The following is an 18,327-nucleotide window of genomic DNA, read 5'->3' as shown; positions in this document are numbered from 1 at the left end:
CTAATCATAAACTTCTCATCTCTGTATTACTACTTGTTTTGTATAATATAAATTTCCCCTTACAGCTTCCATGTAAGTAAGTTATAACATTTTCAGGTAGCTAAGGTAGTAGGTAGATAGTTTTTTTTCCTATTAAGTAGGTAAGACAGATCATTGGAATATAAAACACTGCATTTATAGTGGAGAGACACATGCCAGGTTTAGTACCCCAGTCCCATGATAGAGCCATACTGCAAGTGAAAGAGTTTCATACCAGTATAACACCAGCATGAGGTCTTTGTTTGTTTGTTTGTTGACCTTGATGTGTTGCAAATGACCAACAGTTTTATAGTGTAAAATTTCCTTTCTCTGGAGATTTCGTCACATACCTCTGTCGCAGCACACTGAAAGAAACCACTGTCTGTAGAAAAACAGTGAGAAAACATGAATTTAAAGAACTTAGAGAATTTAAATGAAAAGTGGATTATGGAGAAAGGGTTTATGGATAAAAATTGAAATTATTATCAACAAAATATCCCCAAACACAGGAAAGGAAAGCGTATAGAATAAGCTATTCTTATTAGATTAGTATTCAAATATTGTTACGGATATTCACATGCATACATTAAGCAGTATTTTAATAGTGTAGCTACTATAAGGAAAGCTAATTAAACATTACCATTTATAACTAAAGTTTAGTAGCAGGAGCTATTAAATGCAAATTTAGGTAAGTGCAGTTTTTTCATGCATTTAGTGTAAAATGCTGGTATTTACCTTCATACTGTAATAAAGCAGAAGAAGTAAAAGCCTTTTTTTTCTCATTATTTACTTATTATAACATTATTCACTTATGCATAAAAATATACAGAATATAAATGTCATTTTAAAAAGAAAAGGAAAAAAAGCAGACTTTTATAAACATGTCTTTGCCAATTTTAACGACTGACACTTATTTGTAAAGATTTTCACCCACTCAAATTAAAAAATAATTGAATATCAATTTAAAAAATTGGACTGAATTGACACTTTTGTCAGTATGGATATGACGGGGGGCGGCAGCTCAGGTTGAGCAGGCTGGGGACGAAGAGAGGCCAGAGGAGGATGCTAGGATAATAGGGTGAGATGGAGGCAGTTGACCCGCTGTGGCGACCTCTACAGGGAGCAGCTGAAAGAAGGAGAAGAAATAAGAAAAGGCGCTGTTGTTTAAGCTCATAAATAGTGTAGGACAGCAATTTTGGTTTCTGTAGTTTCTTGGGAACAGAATGAGCTTTTCAGTTTTGGCATGACTAAAATAAAATCACATCAAATATATCTTTGTTTTCCCCAGAAAAATGTCCATGCAGAAAAGTGAAAGGTACTAACTTGTGACGTTTTTTGGTTTACGAATGACGACATCTGCTGTGCCTCGCGCTGATTGGTCCTTCGCTAAACGAAAATGATATTAACCAAGATGGCGCCGGGCAAGAGAGAAAAGTGATGAGAGAATAGAACAACAAGCGACCAAACTCCATAACAGTTTGCATGTATTCGCTCTGCGCGATTATTTTATGCCACACCTGTATTACTTTCACCCGGAAACTGTCAAACACGCGCGGAGAGGACGCTGCGACGCAGTTATTTTGCTAACTGTTTGTTAACCAGCTGCTAAAGTCGCTAGCCTACCTAACGTCTGCTAACGTTAACTGCGGAAGGCGAGTCAGGAGAAAGCAGGCAGGCGGTTCAAAGTAGGAGCCGACAAGTGAAGCTGACTTTATTTTGGTTTGGAGACTTCGTCTTTTAATAAGGTAGCACGTCTTTCATAGTTTGGAGCTCTGTCAGTTACAGCAGGGTGTTGTTAGGAAAGAAACGTTATACCTCTGATAAATAGAGGTGAAAAGACGAGGAAAGGCGTCATCTTTGCTGACTTGACGCCATGGCTCACTCTCCAATTCAGAGCGGACTGCCGGGGATTCAGGTAAATTGAAATGTTTTGTGTTGTATTTTATTATCTGACATTCAGCTGCGAGCTAACTTGGTCACTTGGCATTTTCACTTCTTTTTTTTTTTTCAAGTTTGCCAAATAACCGAAAGTAATGTGCATCCCAGTTACGGTAACCTTTGCTTTCCAATAAATGCACCTGTCGTATTTGCCAAAGTCCAGCTAGATGAGTGTCATTATCGAAAATGATTTTGTAATTCATCTGGCCGGTCAATTCATATAATGTTTATTGTAGTTTATTGTAGTTGAGATCAGATCCAAGGTTAAAGATTTTTTTTTTGGACTGATTTCTGGAGTTTTAAAATGTAATTTATTTATCATGTATGCTGTTAAAATGAATGCTCATATTAAACATGAGTAAAGTTTCAAAGGGCTTAAATGTAGGGGGAAAAGGATGAACTGAGGGGCTACACCAAAGCACAGTTTAGCATAAAGAACGATCAATGTGAACTGGAAATCCTGCAGAGCTCCAACAAGAGAATCTCAGAATAAAAACAAGCTGGAAAATTTAGTGGATTTGGATACGAGCAATAATAATAGTAATAGGTCTCTTTAAAATTCGGAAAACCTGAGAAATTAATTCTCTTGGTATTTATTAGTTGTGTTAATTTATAACTTTATCTATCAAATGCACCGACCACTTTATGGTTATCATGCCACGTCCTGCAAGTAAAGTAGGCCACATTACAGTGCATGTAAGAATGAAACTTACTTAGCATACCCATGGCATGCATGTTTGTCTGCAGGTAACTGATTGCATACAGTGAAACTCTATGAATTATTGGTTAATCATTTACATGTCCACAGACAACACAGGTTAAAAGGTAACATCAGATATGTGCCCATAGCTTTGCATGCAGTTGGGTGGCTGACATTGAGTCTTCACCCCTGAGGGTGTGGCACTGTGGTGTGTGGATGACACTAGACTACACAGTTGTATAGAGCAGCTGGGAGAGCATTAAACACATGGTTTTAGAGCGAGGTTCGGGCAGCTTTGGTTGTTGGAGTAAACCTGCTGACTGTGGATATGGCAAGTACATTCCCATGTGTCGTCTGTGGTCACAGTGCCTTTGTTGTTTTTCCACACTGTTTTTTCAGAGGTCAGCCTCAACGTTATGATTTTCACCTGGATGACTGATCACAGTAGTGTTATGATAGTATTTTGGTTGTTGTTTCTACTCTGCTTTGTTCTGCACTACTTTGATTTATTTGTTTGTAAAGTTCCATTTCTATCAAATTCAGCAGCCTCACTCTTTGCCAGATTGCAGCTCTCAACTCATCTTCTAAAAAGGTTTGACCACTTTGCATTAGCACTTTTACAGGAAATTAGTATCTAGGAAACTCACAAGCAATATATTGTGTCAACTTAAGCCAAAGCTATGTGGTGAATTAAACATTAAAATCTTCCCAAAAAAATCAAAGCTGCTGTAAAATATGTATAAATATTTTATTATAGTTTAGCTTTGTAGCGTTTACGTTGAGTTAGAGGGAGGTTGTTGTTTGTTTGTTTTTTCAATATTCTCTGCCATCTTTGCTATGAAAAGTAAGTCACTCCAAGCTCTGCTCAGGCTGTTTGGGTTAATGATTGCCATATATGAAGGGAAATTGAACTGCCTGGCTTGAAGACCATTATTGCCTTCCTGGTTCTCCATGGGGAAATAAGCCATTTAGCTCAGTCAATAATTCAGGGTGTAGTCCTTCAATTTATGCTTAGCCTTTGTGGTACAAGGGTCATTAAGCTTTTGTCAGGTCTGTCTTATGCTGTCTTTTGATGTAAGTGTAGCTCAAAGCCACAAATTTGACTTGATAAGTTTTAAATATTCAATATAGAGTGACTTTTATCAAGTGTAATGAGATTACCCAATTGACTTGATAAGGTTAATTTGCATTCATAGGTCAAGGCCAGTTTGTAAATCTAATGTTTGTATTTTTGGTAACAAAGGATTTGATGATGACTGGATTCAATGTATAGTGTGTCATCACAGTATGGTAATTAGAGAGTTGTGAAATGTCAGAGGAAATTCAAAGGCTTGTTGTGGTGACAGCTGATTTTAAAACAAAAAAATGGGTGACTTCATCTAACCTTACACTCCAACTGTGTTGCCTAAAAGTTGAGAAGTATACTTTTGATGGACTTGTAACTGGATGGAAAGTCTACTATTGACCAACTGTCAGCTACAAAGGAGTGGGGGATGAGGGAACCTTTCATGTGGACAGGGTTTTAAAAGCTAAACCAATCTTCTAAATTGGTATCACAGCCAAACAAAGCATGTTGTTATTGATCAGAATTGACTTTCCTAAACCCAACTCTTATTATTTATTTTTTCTAACATGGAAAGCTTGTCATATCACCTGTCAACAAGGTGATACGTGCTTAACAGTGTTGATGATGTCTACATTGGATCTGTGCTGGATTAAGGAGGCTGTGTTTAACCTCTAAGTTGACACAAGAAAACACGAAGAGGATGTCTCTGTTTCTACTATTTAAGTGGAAACAATTCCCTGAACCTTCTGACAGTGTACTGCTAAACAAGCAGACTACCTCTTTATTGCAGATCTGTTTCATTGTAAAGTGTGCTCACAAGTCACTTTATTAAGTGTACCTTGCCAGTACTAGTTTGGACCCTTGTTGCTTTCAGAAGTGCCTTATTACTTCAAGGCATAGATTCAAAAAGGCGCTGGAGACATTCCTCTGGGATTTTGCTCAATATTGACATGACAGCATCACAGTAGAGTAAATGAATTGCTATGTTCAAGAAACCAGTTTTAGATTATTTGAGCTTGGTGCCATGGTGAATTATCTTACTGGAAGCACCAATATGAAGATGGCTACATTGTGGTCTAGGGCTGCCACAAACCATTATTTTGATAGTCGACTAGTCACCGATTATTTTTGCGATTAGTCGACTAATCAGATTATGCATCCATTGGACGTAAAATGTACAACTTATTGCACCAGCAGAGCATCTGCTCTTATATAACTATCATTAGCTTAGAGCTTTAAGTGTTTAAGGTATGTGCTAACTAAAAATAAAGACAAGATGATAGATTATTAAATTTTAATGAAATTTGCGGATTGTTTCAGTGAAGTTTAATAAACTCAGCCGTCTGCTCCTTGCTATCTAAAATATAACAGGACACCGGAGTATATTCTCGAGCATCTCACAGTTCTGATGAGCAGATGTCTGCTTGACGTTTATTTAGCTGTGTAAAAACTATAACTTTAATCTCAGCCAAACCGATTTACTCAGGAACAAATAAAATACTGAAAAAAGCCAAACAATAACATTTTTAAGTTATCTAAGTGACTTATATATCATGTTTAACCTGAGTAGCGAAAGACGGCGGTGGGTTTGAAAACGATTTGCTGGGAGTCCAGTGTTCTCACCAGCTCTAGTGAGCCTTGAACCCCGGCTAGCTATCGAGCTGGTGGGTAACAGACGTCTCCGAAAACGTAGGAGCGCTTTTGAAAATATGTGGTGTCTTGATAAACTGAGCAGATATTTGAGGTTTACACAGCTACATTCTCGCCTGAAAATATGTTAAATGTTTATTTTGTGACCCAGAAAGAATAATAAGAGTAATATTAAAACTAACTAGCTGCCGCCATTGTTGGAAACTGAGCAGGGCCGCAATGCGCCGCGCTGTGAATTCTGGGACACAGCTTCTTCTTCTTCAGGGTTTAACGGCAGCTGGCATCCTTGTACATGCAGTGCTGCCGTCTTCTGTTTCAGTCCGTTATTACACTCTTAAATCCTACTACTTATTCCTGCGTCTTTTGGGATCTTACAAAGCTTCAAATGACGTGTCGACTATTAAATTAGTCGTCGCCGATTTTGATAGTTGACGTAATCGTGACTAGTCGACTAATCGTGGCAGCCCTACTGTGGTCATAAAGGGATGGACATGATTAGTTACACTAATGGGTAGGCTATGATTTTTAAACAATGCTCAGTTGGTATTAAGGGCCCTGAATTATGCTAAGACAATGGCCTCCACATTATATAACCACCACCAGCCTGAATCACTGATACAAGGCAGGCTGGAGCCATGCTTTCATGTTGTTTTTACACCACATTCTGACCCTAAAATCTGAACATCACAGCAGATGTTAAGACTCATCAGACCAGGCAACATTTTTCCAATTTTCTCTTGCCCAATTTTTGTGAGCATGTGAGAATTGTAGCCTCATTTTCCTGGTTTTAGCTGACAAGAGTCTTCTGCTGTGAATCTGAGTGTTTGTCTCTGTGTTAGCCCTGGCAAACTGGCTAACACTAGCAACCTGGACAGGTTGTACCCTGCCTCTTACCCAGTGACAGCTGGGATAGGCTCCAGCCCATCCGCGACCATGTATTGAATAAGAAGATGATGGATATTTATTTGTTAAACTTAAGCTTTTACATTTTCTGACAAGGTTTGATGTTACTTTAAATGTCCTCTTTTTTTTCTCTATCGACATCTTTTTTCTCTGTCAAACAGAATTTCAGAGCTGATCCAGAGGAGCTTTTCACCAAGTTGGAGAGGATAGGCAAAGGCTCTTTCGGTGAAGTCTTTAAAGGCATCGACAATCGAACTCAGAAAGTTGTGGCCATTAAAATTATTGATCTGGAGGAAGCGGAGGATGAAATAGAAGATATTCAGCAGGAAATCACAGTTCTCAGCCAGTGTGACAGTCCTTTCATCACCAAGTATTTTGGATCCTATCTCAAGGTAAGCTTTAATCTCAGGAAGAATATCGTTGCGTGAACTTGTAAAAGCTGAGGCTTGACATAATGGATTTGTTTGTAGTGTGTTCTTGTAAGCAAGTGATGGCAATTTAGGTAAATAAATAATGCAAATAGACAATGGAGGAAGTATTGTCTGTGAAATGGTGCAGATTAGTATAGAATAACTCGACTTGGCCTGGGATTACAGTAGTGTATGCCCTGTGGGCTGTTTACGGCAAAGTTTATAAGCCATATGTACATATGTAAAAGAGACATGATTATAATGTCAAACTGTTGAATTTCAGCTTTGGTGTTGGTGTTTTATTTGCAGATTAAAAAAGAGAAGGAAAAAGTAAAAGCGTGGGTCTACTGTAGTAGCTGTATTTACAGCATCACTGAGACACTTTTTTGTAACTAGAATAGATTTTCACACTAAATGTGATAGAGTGGCTCTCAGAGCATTTACTGTGGTACTTAAGATGAGAAACGAGAGAAGTGGTCCATTAGCTCAAGTTATGTGACTGGCTGAAGGAGAGAATTGAGTCCAATGTGTTTCTAGTATGTAAATATGATGTGTATGTTGTGTCCATGGAGTTTCTAGACTGGTACTGCTATTTGCGTGAAAAAACCCCATATCATCTGCTTTCATCCATCATTGATCCCACATGCATCTCAAGGAACAGATAGCTTCTCATTTTAATCAGTCTAGTGGTCTGGAAGTCAGCAGCTGACGAACAGCAGCTCGTGCTTTATGCTGTACCATATATACTAAGAAATCTGCCCACCTATTGTTGTTTTAGGGACGTCTGCCTTTTTGAGTCGGATAAGTTGCACATAGGTTTAGGAGGGAGAAACAAGGATAATGTGTGTTTGTGTGCCTTGTTATAGATCAACTTGAAGTTAGTTGTTGTTGTCTGGTCAGCATTTTAACATCTGCTTATTATAGTGGGCAGGAGAAGCAGAAGTGGTTCTGACACTCAGCTGTTGCAACTTGCATCAAAAATGGTACTCTAATCGTTTTATAACCAGTGTTAATTAGACCTCCTCAGTATATTATTAAATTTTGGTGTCCACTACATGAACTTTTATAAAACCACTTAGGAATAAGAAATGCACTAATCCAATGTTAGGATTGAATATTAGTGCGAACCTGGCTTGAAAAACTGGATTGCATATCACATGCTACACATCATCAGTGGTTTGTTTGCTAGCAGAAGATTTGAAGAAGCTGACAGCAGTTTAAAGTGTTTCAGTCTAGCTCCACCGGCAGCCTTCATCTCTAAGTTTAGAAATGTTTTTAATTTAACTGCAGTCAGGTGCATCGACGGAACTGAAAAACTAACAGCGATGCTTTTTCTCTCTCACTCGCACATATTGTGAAACAAAAATCAAATGTCTGGCAACGCAGGAGGTGAAGCACTTATTCCTAGAAGTGGATCGTGCAGCATAAGCTTTTACTTTATGTGTGATGTGAGGAGCTGTAAAAGGAAGTAGTTAGTCAGAGGAAAGGAAACTAGTGACTTTAATGACTGAGTGCAAATAAAGTAGGTAAAACATGAATTTATGTTAATATATATTTTAATTTTTTTATTTTGTTACTTTGGTCCAATGTCATTTATTATTTTGCTTCTAAATACCAGTCCTGTAAAATTTATACTCTTGAAGGTGTTTATTTCCTTTACTTTAGAAAGTTAGGAAGACAGTGTTGCCCTCCACATAAAGACTAATTCCCTGACTCTTTCTCACTGAGAGAAATACAGATTATTTATTTAACACTGGTATCAGATTGGTCTGATACCAGATCGAGTCTCTGTATAGGATCAGAACTGGAAAAAGTTGGATTGTTGCATCTGTATTAGAAATAACACAAGAACTGGTAATAAACCAAGGCGCTCCTTACAGTACTGATCTGATGATGGGTGTGGTTGTATTGCGTAGATGTGAACTGCAAGCTAATAAGTAAAAGCTAAAAACCCCCCACAAAAAACAATGAGCTTCTGACACTAAAGTTTGTGTATGGCAAAGTAAAATCAAAAGAAATGAGAAGAAGTCAGAAAAATGACCATCCTCTGAATGCAAATAAAAGAAAGTCCAGATATTGGTGTGTGGCTGCGTTGGTGGGTGTTGGTTTCCATCTGTGAGGCAGCAGCACCAACTGAGAAAACATCTGCTGATGTATAATATTATGCAGATTGCATGCACTTGTAAGTGTAAGCAAGATGAAATGACATTCGCAGGGTCCTGTAGTTATAATTTGACTGTTCACTGTACAGCTGATGTACCGTCACAGGTTGTTATGAGATAGAAAACGTATTTGTTTCTTTCCATGTTCAAAATCCAGCCATTATGAGAGTTGTCACAATAACAGCCAGTGAGTTGTGTATCATAAAATTTCAAATCATAAAATTTGAAAGTTTGTGTCATAATTAGGGTGTAATTTTAATTATCTTGGTCTATCTATATAGTGGTTCAATAAACCAAAACTAGGTTTTCTTGAATCTCAGTAACACAGTTCCAATTTTTACATTTAATTCTGTGTGATGTTCTTTCCTAGAAGTCTTGAACAGTATGAAGGGCAAAGGCACACCAAATTTATTTTTAAAACCCCCCCAAAACAAAACAAACAGTGAGAGTACTAATATCAGAATGAGCTGAAAGGTCTCTCACTTATAAAAAACAAACAAACAAACAATCAAAAAACTAAAGTTGATTGATCTTCCACTATTTGTACCTCTGAAGATGTGGCATATAGTGTACAGCAGTGGAACAGTTATTAAAATGGTTATTTATCATTCCCTTATTTAACATGATTTTTTTTCCCACCACAAAACACCCCATGACATAACTAGTACCCACAACTATTCCCGTTATTAGAAACCTGAATGAGTACTGTTTTCTGTCTCTACCATAACTTTAAACACTGTCCAATGGAATTGTCTATTTTTCAGGGTACAAAATTATGGATTATTATGGAATATTTGGGTGGAGGATCAGCCCTTGATTTGGTAAGTTGTTATGAATTGCGATCTGAAGATAATCTAGACTTAAAGTGTTTGTTTGTATGTAAGGCCATTATGACAGTTGTCACAATAACAGCCAGAGTCAAGAGTTTATCCATTCTCCTAGATGGAGCCGGGTCTACTCGATGAAACACAGATCGCCACCATCCTAAGGGAAATCCTGAAAGGTCTTGAGTATCTGCACTCTGAAAAGAAAATACATAGAGATATCAAAGGTCAGTCTGGTACATACATCGCCTTGTTTTAAAAAATATATTTAGAGAGCAAGCCCTTTATCATCTTGCTAATATTGAAGTGAGACTTTAATCTATCTTTTTGTGTCATTCTTTGCTAGGAAATTACTTACAAAAGCTTGCATTTCACAGCTTCCAGCATCTGTTATGTCTTTTTTTTTTTTTGTCTAAGTGTTGAGCCATAATTATATTTACACACAAGCCATATCACTAATATCTGTCCACGTCTTACACTTAGTTGAAATCCTGTTCAGCCCTGTAATATTCAACTTCTACACCATCATAGATAATATTTGTCTTACAGTAGTGATGGGTGATGGAGGAGGCCATTTCATTTAACATTTCTACAGGTGTAATTTAATGTGGCTGAAAATAGTGTCAGATTTTTTTTTTCTCTGGAGTGTTTTTTAGTTCCTGTGGTAACTAAAAGGTGTGGGTCTACCAATAGGTCTTTGACATTATGTGATGCATCTCACTAGCTTTTTATTTTTCTCACTGCTGTTTCAGCTGCCAACGTGTTGCTGTCAGAACAGGGTGATGTGAAGCTTGCAGACTTTGGAGTAGCGGGCCAGTTGACAGATACACAGATAAAAAGAAACACATTTGTTGGAACTCCCTTCTGGATGGCACCTGAAGTCATAAAGCAATCGGCCTATGATTCAAAGGTTAGCATTATCTTATATTGTGTGTTATCACAGTCACATTTAAACTTAAAAACAGCTGTCCCAGCAAAATCTTTGTCATAACTTTGTGTTCTTTAAAAAAAAAAAAATTCGAGATCAATATTTTGCTTTAAAACAAGTTTGTACAATTAGTCATGAATGTATACTGTTTCATATAAAATTGTTCCCAATTTGTTTTTCATGTTAGTGCTTTGTTGACCTTTGTTTTTTTTTTGTCAGCATTGCTTAAGATGAGTATTCTTGACTAAAAATGACCCATATTTTTTTTTTTTTTTATGACCACAACATGAGTCAGTGTGGCTTGTCTGCTCAGCTGCTATGTCACAGTCTTGTTTTTGCACAGTTTCCTCAAATACACCCTTGTTACTTAAGTCAGTCAATGTGAGTGTCATGTCATGGAGCTTGCTGTCAAAATGTTTGTGTTCTGCTATTTTAAAGACCAGGCATTTGGTTGCAAATGTTTTCCTTTTTTTAGGCAGACATCTGGTCATTAGGGATAACAGCAATAGAACTGGCTAAAGGAGAGCCTCCCCACTCTGAGCTTCATCCGATGAAAGTTTTATTCCTCATCCCAAAGAACAATCCGCCAACACTGGAAGGAAACTACAGTAAACCACTTAAAGAATTTGTTGAAGCCTGTTTAAATAAGGAGGCTAGCTTTGTAAGTGTTAAGAAAAAAAAAAAAGTTAATTTTTTGAGTTTAAGTTGTATTTTTAAGCTTGAAAATGAAAAGAAGAAGAGGAAATCCACTCTATTAATTGCTCTAAAATTTTCTTTTTATGTTTTCTCTATAGAGGCCAACTGCCAAAGAGTTGTTAAAACATAGGTATATTGTAAGGCATGCCAAAAAGACGACCTACCTGACGGAGCTGATTGACAGATACAAGAGATGGAAGTCAGAACAGTCTCGGGATGAATCTGGCTCCGAATCTGATGAGTAAGTTATCTAAACCAACCTTATTCAGTTCAGTGTTTGGGGGGGGGGGGGGGGTGCAGGTGTAAAGTCTATCAACTGTAGTCCACTGATGTTCCTAAAATCCTGCTTGATTGTAGGGAACAAGATGGCCAGGCATCTGGAGGTGATGATGCTAGTAATGATAAATGGATTTTCAACACCATCAAGGAAAAGGATCTGGAAAACGATTTGAAAAATGACCTGAAAAATGACCTGACAAATGACCTGACAAATGACCCTAAAAAGGACCTGAAAAAGGATTTGAAAAAGGTCCAGAATGGAGCAGCACAGCCTGCTGAGCTGGAAAGGAATCGGGTAAGGAATGGTCTCTTTCAAAAGGCCTTATTCAAGGTTCCTATTTGGTTTTTCAAATTAAAGTATTTCGTTTTTTCCAGGTGGAGGAGAATCCAAAGAGGCCTTTGTCACAAAGCTTATCAACAATCTTTTCTCCAGTGTTTTCAGAGGTACAAGCATCGCTTTCTTGTCCCATATTAAAATATTCATCATTGATGAATAGATAAGTAATTGGTACTCAACTGGTCACACCAACTTAAGGTGTACCCAGCAGGATTTTACTAACAATTGAAGTATATGTTTATGTTGAAGGGCCTCAGTGTGGAGTCCTCAGCCTATAGCAGCGTTCAGGATGTCATAGGAAGGACTATATACTGTAAATACTGTAAACAGTGCAAATTAATCTTAGTTGAACAGACACACACTTACAGAGCAGAGGAAGAAGCAGGTGAGAGAAACTTAAGTGCCCAGTCACACAGGCCTGGTGACCATCTGGCATCACAAGTCATTAAAGAAAGATATGCATTTCCCACCCAGGTGGAGAGTAGTTGCTGGAGGTAGCACACATGCACTAGTGTGAAAATAAGTTTATGGTGCTGTACCTAAAACCTTCTTGTGGTTGCTTTGGTTGCTAGCAGATTGTCCTGGCTATAAAATAGCCTTGAAAGTAAGCCAAACAGAGGTTCCCAGGTGGTTGCCAACTGGTCTCTAGGCCTGTGTGATTATGGCCACACACACAGCAGAAAGGTGACACCAGACAATGTGAGGCATGTTCTGTCATTTCAGCCTCATTAAATCCTGTAGCGTAACACCCTCCTGCAGGATTATGTACACATATGACTGTGTTTATTTTTACCTCTAACCAGAACAACAGTGAGTTTAAAAAAAACAACAACTAACTAACCATTTCCCCCTTGAATATAATGTTTTAAGTAGTAAAGCAGTAAATTTCCTGCCTGTGCTGCTCCCTTTGCATTCATTCTAGCTTGCTGAACCACCACTGTTCTCTCTGTCAGTTTTTTAGAGTCAGCAGAGTTTACAAACGGCAACTGATAGATCCTACACAGTGTACCTTTAAGTTTATGTTCCATTTTATGTTAGAGGCTGCAGTTTTCTTTAGAATTAGGCAGTTCACATTATGTCATCTAAAAGCTGTCACTTTCACAGTTGAAACAGAAAGGCGAGACAAGTAATGGCAAGCCAGAAGCTGCAGAGGAGCTGCGAAAGGCCATTGTTCAGGCAGAAGAAAAATACCCAGGAATCTGTGACTCCCTGGTGGCTGAACTAGTGCAGAGACTTCAGAGGCAAGTGAAGTTCACACCAGTAACTTTAAACTTTTTCCTCCATTTAGTAGGTTGTGAATTTGCATAATTACTTCCTGAATGGATTTCATATTAAAGCAGACTGTGTGGCAGGATGTAAGCCTAAAGGGGCAGCTTAATTGTAAACCAACTGGTTTCCAATGACAAAGGGAAAAGCTTTAATTCAATTTGGCTGGAAAATATGCACTTTTTTGAATACACTTATTGGTATAGTCACTTGCACTGATGCATCAAAAGCACTATTTTGTACAAAGTTTTCCATGAGACAGCAGTTTCTGTTGGGATCATGGAGTCATCTGATCATACGGATGTACAGTAAACAATTTTGACAGCACTTTAAAATGATTTCACTCATTTCTAAATACTACTGAGAGTCTATAGCTATGCTAGTTCCTCTATGAGGATGTCTGCACTTTAACAGATTGGTAAAGTGTTTACAATGGTCACTGTCTAGATTTAAGATTTTAGCTTAAACAAGATTTCGTTTAACTGTGATATGTCTGAGACTGACTGGAGTATGATTGACTTACAGCCAGAAACGTACAAAAAACCAGTCTACTGAGGTAGAATAATACAGAGAAAACCCCATCAATTAGATGACCCCTGCCTAAAGCAAGAACTTTAGTGGGAAGTCCTTTTTAACAGGAAGAGACCTCCAGCAGAACCAGGCTCAGGAAGGGGCAAGAAATTCCAATAACCTCAATTCTATTTTTCATGTAGCATCAGACTTTCCATGCTTCAGTGAGCATGGTACAAGCACATGGTAAGTGTGAGGATGTATTACTGAAGCCCAGAAAATCAGAGCTGAGGAGTCTTAAATGGTGACTTTTCAGAGAGGAAACCCAAGCCTCTCAATCTTGTTATGCAGGAATAATAGCAAGTATATGTGTTTAATCCATCTGCAATTTGTTTTTGTGTAATGTTTTGGACCCGAGGCTTGTAAATATTGACCTTTATTTATTTCTTTTCAGGTTTTCTGTGCCACATGCAGCCCCCACTCACTGAGATGAGCCAGTTGTGCTCCACTTTTCCACCCTGGTGGCAGCAGTCAGATCTTTTCCTCTGACCTCCACAGCCAGAATGAAGTCTCCCAGGAAGGTCTCCATCACTTACTTGCCTGAAGCAAATCCTGGCCTACTTAATGTCTGTTAATATGCTAGCACAGCATCAGAGGTTCCTATTCAAGACAGTCAGTGGCCAGTCAGTTAGCTGCCACCTGCTGTAAGATTCCCCTTCTCGATACCTCCTTCTCAACTGTTTTATTTTAAGAGCACATTAGCTGTCTTTCTGGAAGGGCTTTAAGTTTTGATTTTGGTGTGTTTGTGGCTTTTTCCCACATAAGGAGTACAGTCGGCATCCTTATGGAGAAAATAACTTGCTTAATTAATTGTGTGCATGTGGCTGTGTGAAAGATCCTGTGAAATGTGCAGTGAAGCGTGACGAGTGGGTTTGAAGCATTCTATTGAAAACTCAGGTATCCCGCTTTTAGTGGATTGGGTCTACTGGGAGATGGAAAGAGCTCTGCAGGGTGGTTGTACAGACTTGTAAATAAGCTGATTTCTACAGTTTCTTGAGAGGTTAATGGTGCATTTGGAACCACTGTGTACAAATGGCCAAATGCAAAGTGTAGATAATGGCTGTGAGGTGAATATTTTTGAGAGACTTAAGAGGCCACAAGTGAGATTGCCTTGCCTTTGTACTTTATTCTTTTGTATATCTGTCTTTGATTTCTCTCTGTCTAGTTGGAAACTTTTTAAGTACTCATCCAGTGAATGAAAGTGGCTGCCCTCTATCATGGTTTACTATTGATTTGTTTGTGTATATTTCTTGATTCTCTTTGATTTCACACTCTTTAGTGTGGCTGTAATAATGTTTGAGAATGTCTGAAAAAGAGAGAAATGGCTGGTTTATTGAAGCCCCAGCAGTTTTAAACACTGGATGCTCCGTTTCCAGCCCCAATTCCATAAAGCTTCGAGTTGTTGGTTTGTTGGACTCTGCCTCATCCCGCTTTTTTTTGTTGTTTTTTGTTTGTTTCTGTGTTTGTTTGTTTGTTTTTTCAGCATTTGATTGATAAACTGAGGTTTCGTCCATTCATTCCATTAACAGGGCAGTGCCATCGTCTGAGTTTAAATCAGCAGACTCTCTTAGTCTTCCTAGGAGCTGCAGCGGTACTATCCTCCTCAGTGTACCTACAGCTTTAATTGCACTTCAAGTATAAATGCCTTTGACTATAAAAAAAAAAAAAGTAGCCATAAAACAGTAGCATGAGACTTACGGTATTTTGCAGGTATTCACTCTACCATCCGGGACGAACAGAAGTCCGCCACAAGTCTCACAGCTTGGACTTTGGAGTTGGTCATGCAGTGTAATAATTGCCTGGCTGTATCATTTTGATTTTTAACTTTGTGATAAGTGTGCTAGTTTTCTAGACTCCTTACAGCATAGATGACACTGCTCTCAGATGTATATATTAACATAAAGCCAAGCAGTGTTCAGAGACCAGTGGCACTGCTGCTACGTTTGACTCTAGCTTAAAAGGAATGTGCATGGTAGTATAAAGCCTAATGGTTGGCCTGAGTAGTATGCGTTGTAGCATACTCCTACAGGACTGAAGGAATGTTGAGCCCTAAACAGAGTCAAATCAGCCTTATAGTATTTGTGATGAATGGGATGAATAGTATCAGCTTTAAAGTGTTGGATCTGTTGCTTTTGTTGTGACTTGTCCTCTGTTTCTAAATTCAGTAATATTTTATTGATGAATGACAAAAAGATCAAAAGCATCTCTTTTTTTCATAAAAGAAGGTGCACATGAGCAAAATTATCCTGTATGTAGGTTGTCTTAAACCTTTTTTAATATATAATCTTTGGGGTGTAAGAATCATTTTTTGCCGATATAATGTATACAATACACACGAGACGTTAAAGGAATAGGTTGACATTCTGGGAAATACTTATTTTATTTGTAGTGGAGAAAGGACAAGAATAAAATCAGTTAATGTGTCCTTTTTATTAGGTATACAATGCAGTCTGACCTTAAAATCTACTTTTGTAATACTGCACTGCAATGTTATTTTGACAGTATTTTTGCAACTCATCAGTTTTCATCAGTTGGACTGCATCTGTTTACAAGTGTTATTAGAGAAGAAGAAAGTAGAGAAGGGTTTCCATTGTAATTCTATAACATAAGCCTCCTATTAAAGGTAATCTGCCGATCTTCGATTTTACATCACAATTGTGAGCATCATAAAGAGACTGCATTTGTATTCGACTGATTTATACTGCAGATGGGTTCCTAATAAAGTGGTCACTGAGTGCTTAAGTTAACAGGAACACAAAGTATTTCCTGTATGTCAACCTTGTTCTTTTAAACAAACCATTTCATAGTTCCTTTCTGCTTCCTGTTGTACTTCTGGTGGGAAATGGACTAAAATGAGGGCAGTTGAAATGCTGATCAGATGAATAAGTAGAAGCTGGTTAACCGAGCGACTGCACATAATGAGTCTGCTCTTCATTCAAACAAATGTGCCATTTATGCCCCAATCTGCACCTTTAACGTGATCTATTGTGGCTCTTCTCTTTTTGTGTTGCGCTGTGTTGCTTTTTTAAGATGTTACTCAGTGTTACGGAGTTTTCTTCTTCTTCTTTTGTGTGTTGTATGGCAATAAAGCAGTGTGATCGGCAGGAGTCATCTCTCCGCACAAGTAGGCATATACGCTTAAACTATTTTTATAACCCCAAAGAGCAGTATTATGTAATAGAAGGAGTAAAGCTGGATTCTGTGATGTGTTCGAATTTCAGTTAACACTGGATAGCAATCATTTGAAATGTACATTTCAGTTTGAATGATTTTTTTTTTTCTTTGCTGACAAGTTTCCAGTCTAGTATGTGTTGTTGCTCATTCAGGACAGTGCTGTTGGATTTCTTGGAATTAGTCAAATGTTTGAGAAATAAATAAAAATTAAGTGGAAAGTTGAATAGGTTTGCTTTTTACATTTTCCTGACTCAGACTGTAGTGCCTCTTGGAAATATCACCCTTCTTGCTGCTTGTGGTTATGTGATCGAATTTCCTTTTTAAGTTTTGTATAATAACCCACACATTTCAAAGTCCACATATTCAAAATCAAGAGATGAAATGTATGGCTACTGCATAAAGGTTTTCAGTTGATGCAGTATGCATTTCGCACAATTGAATGCTGCACGTAGATCAAAGCAAGTATGTTTGTTTGTTTTTGTTTTCAGTTTGAATTTTAAACATAAGAAATGATACTGAAATTTTCTTGGCAACATTATCAGAACGGAGACCATGATTCATCTTCGGACTGTATAGGGATATAGAGAAACCAGTCAAACACATTTCTGAATAAAACATTCCTTAAACTTCATGTTGTGCAACTGGTGCTTTGTTGTTTTTGTCTAATTAATCTTCTCTTATCATGTATTATCACACCTATTAGCTCTGGGTAAAAATCCATATGAAATTCATAGCTCAGTGATTTAAGTGGAGAACAGAATATGTTGCATGTGAGGAATTTAAGTCATTTGGATTTATCTCTTGATGTGTACTTGATGAAGGGTTGTCACTTTATTTTCCCAGCAATTTTAAGATCTGACAGAAATTAACCAATTAGGTTGTCTTATGTCAGGGGTGTCCAACCCCAGGCCTCAAGGGCCGGTGTCCTGCAGGTCTTAGATCTCACCCTGGGCCAACACATCTGAACCAAATGATTAGTTCATTACCAGGCCTCTAGTGAACTACAAGACGTGTTGAGGAGGTAATTTAGCTATTTGAATTAGCTGTGTTGGATCAAGGACGCACCTAAAACCTGCAGGACACCGGCCCTTGAGGCCTGGAGTTGGACACCCCTGCCTCTTATGTTGATATGCAAATGTGTTGTTTTACCTGCAGGTAGAGCCCATGAGCCATAACAATAGTAAAGACACTGCTTTAACCAGCACTTTCAGATTTATTATTAAAAAAGCATAATTAATTAATTTTTAAGGTGTGTTAGTGTGTCAGTAGTTGGACGAGTGAATGCAAAGCATGTTGTGTACTGTGAAATGGAAAATGGAAAAATGAAGCCAACCAATGACAGTTGGGTGAAATGTGAGGGCTCAAAGACTGAGGTAGCAGCTCTTAAATGCTCCAGGGAGGTTGGC

At 38.1% G+C, this 18,327-nt stretch overlaps 1 protein-coding gene across 1 annotated transcript; it reads left to right on the top strand.

The window, feature by feature from the left end:
- The first annotated feature begins 1,402 nt into the window (after positions 1-1,402).
- stk24a (serine/threonine kinase 24a (STE20 homolog, yeast)) lies at positions 1,403-17,552 on the top strand. The gene is made up of 11 exons (XM_084954568.1): positions 1,403-1,933; positions 6,437-6,667; positions 9,612-9,668; positions 9,790-9,898; positions 10,424-10,581; positions 11,075-11,260; positions 11,394-11,536; positions 11,653-11,869; positions 11,950-12,018; positions 13,016-13,152; positions 14,142-17,552. The coding sequence occupies exons 1-11, from the start codon at positions 1,892-1,894 to the stop codon at positions 14,173-14,175; spliced, it is 1,383 nt and encodes a 460-aa protein (XP_084810694.1). The 5' UTR covers positions 1,403-1,891; the 3' UTR covers positions 14,176-17,552.
- Positions 17,553-18,327: the final 775 nt, after the last annotated feature.

This window comes from Perissodus microlepis, chromosome 16 (assembly GCF_051167445.1).
Source record: "Perissodus microlepis isolate ML-2025 ecotype Zambia chromosome 16, ASM5116744v1, whole genome shotgun sequence".
Classification (NCBI taxonomy): domain Eukaryota; kingdom Metazoa; phylum Chordata; class Actinopteri; order Cichliformes; family Cichlidae; genus Perissodus; species Perissodus microlepis.
This window is presented reverse-complemented; position numbering and strand designations above follow the sequence as displayed.